This window comes from Procambarus clarkii, chromosome 8 (assembly GCF_040958095.1).
Source record: "Procambarus clarkii isolate CNS0578487 chromosome 8, FALCON_Pclarkii_2.0, whole genome shotgun sequence".
In the NCBI taxonomy this organism is placed as follows: Eukaryota; Metazoa; Arthropoda; class Malacostraca; order Decapoda; family Cambaridae; genus Procambarus; species Procambarus clarkii.
In genome coordinates, this window is record NC_091157.1 from 5,993,656 (window position 1) to 6,000,441 (window position 6,786).

General features: G+C 44.3%; 1 protein-coding gene across 1 annotated transcript; it reads right to left on the reverse strand.

Moving 5' to 3' along the window:
- Positions 1 to 1,978: 1,978 nt before the first annotated feature.
- On the reverse strand, positions 1,979 to 5,923 carry LOC138359485 (retinitis pigmentosa 1-like 1 protein). The gene is made up of 2 exons (XM_069318767.1): positions 5,858 to 5,923; positions 1,979 to 3,067 (listed from the first exon to the last, which is right to left on the reverse strand). The coding sequence occupies exons 1-2, from the start codon at positions 5,921 to 5,923 to the stop codon at positions 1,979 to 1,981; spliced, it is 1,155 nt and encodes a 384-aa protein (XP_069174868.1).
- Positions 5,924 to 6,786: the final 863 nt, after the last annotated feature.

The window sequence follows — 6,786 nt, forward strand, 5'->3', positions numbered from 1 at the left end:
GGCCGCTCCAAGCAACAGCCTGGTGGACCAAACTCTCACAAGTCGAGCCTGGCCTCGGGCCGGGCTTGGGGAGTAGAAGAACTCCCAGAACCCCATCAACCAGGTAGTAAAGTGGACCATTACTACACACTACTACACCCTAGTAAAGTGTACCATTACTACACACTACTACACCCTAGTAAAGTGGACCATTACTACACACTGCTACACCCTAGTAAAGTGTACCATTACTACACCCTAGTAAAGTGGACCATTACTACACCCTATTAAAGTGGACCATTACTACACACTGCTACACCCTAGTAAAGTGTACCATTACTACACCCTAGTAAAGTGGACCATTACTACACACTGCTACACCCTAGTAAAGTGTACCATTACTACACCCTAGTAAAGTGGACCATTACTACACACTACTACACCCTAGTAAAGTGGACCATTACTACACACTACTACACCCTAGTAAAGTGGACCATTACTACACACTACTACACCCCTAGTAAAGTGTACCATTACTACACCCTAGTAAAGTGTACCATTACTACACACTACTACACCCTAGTAAAGTGTACCATTACTACACACTACTACACCCTAGTAAAGTGTACCATTACTACACACTGCTACACCCTAGTTAAGTGTACCATTACTACACACTGCTACACCCTAGTAAAGTGTACCATTACTGCACCCTACTACACCCTAGTAAAGTGTACCATTACTACACACTGCTACACTCTAGTTAAGTGTACCATTACTACACACTGCTACACCCCTAGTAAAGTGTACCATTACTACACACTACTACACCCCTAGTAAAGTGTACCATTACTACACCCTACTACACCCTAGTAAAGTGTACCATTACTACACACTACTACACCCTTAGTAAAGTGTACCATTACTACACACTGCTACACCCTAGTTAAGTGTACCATTACTACACAATACTACACCCTAATAAAGTGTACCATTACTACACCCCTAGTAAAATGTACCATTACTACACCCTACTACACCCTAGTAAAGTGTACCATTACTACACACTACTACACCCTTAGTAAAGTGTACCATTACTACACCCTACTACACCCTAGTAAAGTGTACCATTACTACACACTACTACACCCTTAGTAAAGTGTACCATTACTACACACTGCTACACCCTAGTTAAGTGTACCATTACTACACAATACTACACCCTAATAAAGTGTACCATTACTACACCCCTAGTAAAGTGTACCATTACTACACCCTACTACACCCTAGTAAAGTGTACCATTACTACACACTACTACACCCTTAGTAAAGTGGACCATTACTACACACTACTACACCCTAGTAAAGTGTACCATTACTACACACTACTACACCCTAGTAAAGTGTACCATTACTACACCCTACTACACCCTAGATGGTGAGATCGCTGGCCCAACAGTCGCCACAACATCTGAACTCACTGTAGACACAAAATCAGAGTTGTGTGACGTCACTGGTCGCCTCTGATTGGCTACACCAGGTCACATGACCAGAGAGGAAGCCAACATAGCATGACTTTTAAGCGTTATCGAACGCTATCCTCAATGTCCATACACATTACAAAACAACATAGAAATGCAAATAAATTCGGATATCACAATAAATAAACTATTGCATTCCAGTTCCTCACGTTAATTATGAGTGAATACAATGGACTGTAGTATCATAACATTTTAATATTAAATTATTATTGAAATCTATATTACTTTCCACTTCAAACGATTTCTGGAAAGCAGAGAAGACATTCGCTTGCAATAGAAGCAGCCAAACCTATTTAACAAGAGCACGAAGTCATGTTGTTTTTGCAAGAACGTGCCTAAATACACAGTAGAGTCAGACAGGACAACAGTGAGTGTGCACCCTGCTAGGGGTAGACGGCCACGGGGGATGAATGTTCGCCTGATGTAACCCCTCAAATCTCTCTGATGGGCTGCTGCTGCTACTGATGGCTATGGCTGAACGTTGCTGTCGCTGAATCTTGCTGTGGTTGAACGTTGTTGTGGCTGAATCTTGCTCTGGCTGAATCTTGCTGTGGCTGAATCTTGCTGTGGCTGAATCTTGCTGTGGCTGAATCTTGCTGTGGCTGAATGTTGTTGTGGCTGAATCTTGTTGTGGCTGAATCTTGTTGTGGCTGAATCTTGTTGTGGCTGAATCTTGCTGTGGCTGAATCTTGTGGCTGAATCTTGTTGTGGCTGAATCTTGTTGTGGCTGAATCTTGTGGCTGAATCTTGTTGTGGCTGAATCTTGCTGTGGCTGAATCTTGCTGTGGCTGAATCTTGCTGTGGCTGAATCTTGCTGTGGCTGAATCTTGCTGTGGCTGAATCTTGCTGTGGCTGAATCTTGTTGTGGCTGAATCTTGCTGTGGCTGAATCTTGTTGTGGCTGAATCTTGCTGTGGCTGAATCTTGTTGTGGCTGAATCTTGCTGTGGCTGAATCTTGCTGTGGCTGAATCTTGTGGCTGAATCTTGTTGTGGCTGAATCTTGTTGTGGCTGAATCTTGCTGTGGCTGAATCTTGTTGTGGCTGAATCTTGTTGTGGCTGAATCTTGTTGTGGCTGAATCTTGTTGTGGCTGAATCTTGCTGTGGCTGAATCTTGTTGTGGCTGAATCTTGTTGTGGCTGAATCTTGCTGTGGCTGAATCTTGTTGTGGCTGAATCTTGCTGTGGCTGAATCTTGCTGTGGCTGAATCTTGCTGTGGCTGAACCTCGCTATGGCTGAACCTTGCTGTGGCTGAACCTCGCTGTGGCTGAACCTCGCTATGGCTGAACCTTGCTGTGGCTGAACCTCGCTGTGGCTGAACCTCGCTATGGCTGAACCTTGCTGTGGCTGAACCTTGCTGTGGCTGAACCTCGCTATGGCTGAACCTCACTATGGCTGAACCTTGCTGTGGCTGAATCTTGCTGTCGCTGAACCTCGCTATGGCTGAACCTTGCTGTGGCTGAACCTTGCTGTGGCTGAACCTCGCTATGGCTGAACCTTGCTGTGGCTGAACCTTGCTATGGCTGAACCTCGCTATGGCTGAACCTCGCTATGGCTGAACCTCGCTATGGCTGAACCTCGGTATGGCTGAACGCATTGGCTGTGATACGAGTACACAGGACACAGTGGAGGCAGCAGCATAGTGTAATAAAGATGTTTTGATAAGAGAGAACTAAAGAATAACACTAAAAATAATTCTTAATTATTACTTTGAAATAACTAAATGTAATTCTAAACATTATGTGTATTACTCATTACAATTAGTAATTCTAATTATAACTATTTTTACATCATTACCATTGCTGATATTTTTTCATCAATAAAATTAAACACCCAATAATCTTATCTTGTGTTAAGTTTGTTTTTCTTGGGGTAAAAGTTTGCCTGTACTGGTCAAATATTTGTCTGGAATATAAACACAATTGAAACTTTTCAATAACTTTATAAATTCATGTCACATCCTTGACATCATAAGTCATTCATAAGTCACATCCTTGACATCATAAGTCATTCATAAGTCACATCCTTGACATCATAAGTCATTCATAAGTCACATCCTTGACATCATAAGTCATTCATAAGTCACATCCTTGACATCATAAGTCATTCATAAGTCACATCCTTGACATCATAAGTCATTCATAAGTCACATCCTTGACATCATAAGTCATTCATAAGTCACATCCTTGACATCATAAGTCATTCATAAGTCACATCCTTGACCTGACTGACATCCAGTCAGGTCAAAAACAATGTAGTCTCAACACCAGGGCAGGCGGTGACCAGACCACACACTAGAAGGTGAAGGGACGACGACGTTTCGGTCCGTCCTGGACCATTCTCAAGTCGATTGTGAGAATGAGATCACAAGCGACTTGAGAATGGTCCAGGACGGACCGAAACGTCGTCGTGCCTTCACCTTCTAGTGTGTGGTCTGGTCAACATACTTTAGCCACGTTATTGTGACTCATCGCCTGCACTTTCTCAGAATCTTAATTGATGCTCAAAATCTAATTTTGGAATTCAGAGGAATACTCTAAACTACCAAGTAGAGCTTGTGTTCCTCTGATCACTACAGGAGCTCAACTAACTTCACGCAGATGAGGACAGGTAAAGGAATCTGAAACAAGATGTCAACAAAAAGGCAGAGAACGGCTAATACCCGTCGAGGGAGTCATTAGGAAACCCCGCGAGCCAGAACTTACCCTGTATTATACAGGTATTAGGAACGTGTCGTGCCTGGAGGGGTCGCTGAAGACCTACCCCCATCCCCTAGGCGGTGCGGGAAGAGGAAAGAGGGGATTGGGAGAGAAGAGAGGGGAAGAAAAGGTGAGGAAAAGGATAGGGAAGAGGGGTGATATTGTGGGAAGGGTGGACCAGACCTTCAGAGTTGGCGATGGATACACACAGACAGACATTTCGTCACCTTCACAAAACAACATGTATGCTTCGCGTGACAGCAGGCATACTTTTTGCTTCTCATGACAGCAGGCATACATGCTTCACCTGACAGCAGGCATACATGCTTCTCGTGACAGCAGGCATACATGCTTCTCGTGACAGCAGGCATACATACTTCTCGTGACAGCAGGCATACATGCTTCACGTGACAGCAGGCATACATGCTTCTCGTGACAGCAAGCACACATGCTTCTCGTGACAGCAGGCATACATGCTTCTCGTGACAGCAGGCATACATGCTTCACGTGACAGCAGGCATACATGCTTCTCGTGACAGCAGGCATACATACCTCGTGACAGCAGGCATACATGCTTCTCATGACAGCAGACATACATGCTTCTCGTGACAGCAGGCATACATGCTTCTCGTGACAGCAGGCATACATGCTTCTCGTGACAGCAGGCATACATGCTTCTCGTGACAGCAGGCATACATGCTTCTCGTGACAGCAGGCATACATGCTTCTCGTAACAGCAGGCATACATGCTTCACCTGACAGCAGGCATACATGCTTCTCGTGACAGCAGGCATACATGCTTCTCGTGACAGCAGGCATACATGCTTCTCATGACAGCAGGCATACATGCTTCTCGTGACAGCAGGCATACATGCTTCTCGTGACAGCAGGCATACATGCTTCTCGTGACAACAGGCATACATGCTTCACGTGACAGCAGGCATACATGCTTCACGTGACAGCAGGCATACATGCTTCACGTGACAGTAGGCATACATACCTCGTGATAGCAGGCATACAAGCTTCTCATGACAGCAGACATACATGCTTCTCGTGACAGCAGGCATACATGCTTCTCGTGACAGCAGGCATACATGCTTCTCGTGACAGCAGGCATACATGCTTCTCGTGACAGCAGGCATACATACCTCGTGACAGCAGGCATACATGCTTCTCATGACAGCAGGCATACATGCTTCTCGTGACAGCAGGCATACATGCTTCTCGTGACAGCAGGCATACATGCTTCTCATGACAGCAAGCATACATGCTTCTCGTGACAGCAGGCATACATGCTTCTCGTGACAGCAGGCATACATGCTTCTCGTGACAGCAGGCATACATGCTTCTCATGACAGCAGGCATACATGCTTCTCGTGACAGCAGGCATACATGCTTCTCGTGACAGCAGGCATACATGCTTCACGTGACAGCAGGCATACATGCTTCTCGTGACCGCAGGCATACATGCTTCTCGTGACAGCAGGCATACATGCTTCACGTGACAGCAGGCATACATGCTTCTCGTGACAGCAGGCATACATGCTTCACATGTCAGCAGGCATACATACCTCGTGACAGCAGGCATACATACCTCGTGACAGCAGGCATACATACCTCGTGACAGCAGGCATACATACCTCATGGCAGGAAGCAGCATACTGCCTCTCATGACAAACACAAGCATCATATAAGGCATCAATCATCGTTGATGCAGCAGTAAACATCTCAAGAGTAAAAATATGCTCATTATATTTCCCGCTATATTTTATATTATATACCAAAGTTTATATTTTCTCATTTTCTTAACTGTCGTATATGGCAAATAACAAAGTTAATTGAATTTTTTTATTTTGTAATTGTCTTTTTAGGAGTATGGATGACGAGCATTTTCGGAACAGGCTTTCTAAAATTATTTAATTTATTTGAATTTATCTTATAGTTTTGTTAATAAATAATAAATACAGATAAATTAGAAAAAGCTACTCTTTTTTCCATAAAAAATATTTCATTAATAGTGCTACTATTTCATTAATTTTTCATATTGTAAAGACGTAGTTATTAATAACATGTAATTCCGTCAAAGTGGTTGGGCACCATTCCTTCTCATCGTCCCATCCTAAATCCTTATCCTGACCGCTTCCAAGTGGTATATACTAGTAATGGCTTGGCGCTTTTCCCCCCTGATAATTCCCTTCCTAAAGCTGACCTACTTAAAACAACTCAAGTCATATTGGTTCTTTGAACAGATTCTACAAGAATGTTTATCGGCACTTCTCCACGGGCGTGCAGGAGAATTTGTGTCAGATGATAACAGCCAATTTGAGCACACAATCTCAAACTGGCTTGCAGGAGATGAGTCACAATAACGTGGCTAAAGTATGTTGACCAGACCACACACTAGAAGGCGAAGGGACGACGACGACGTTTCGGTCCGTCCTGGACCATTCTCAAGTCGATGGTCTAGGACGGACCGAAACGTCGTCGTCCCTTCACCTTCTAGTGTGTGGTCTGGTCAAACTGGCTTGTTGCTAGTGCCTTGGCCACCGCCTGACCTCTACCAGTTACC

Coding starts and splice junctions, on each gene's coding strand:
- LOC138359485 (XM_069318767.1), bottom strand. CDS start 5,923: ATGATTGATGCCTTATATGATGCTTGTGTTTGTCATGAGAGGCAGTAT. Junction 3,068..5,857: donor ATGCTGCTTCCTGCCATGAG/GTATGTATGCCT, acceptor GTTCAGCCATAG/CGAGGTTCAGCCATAGCGAG.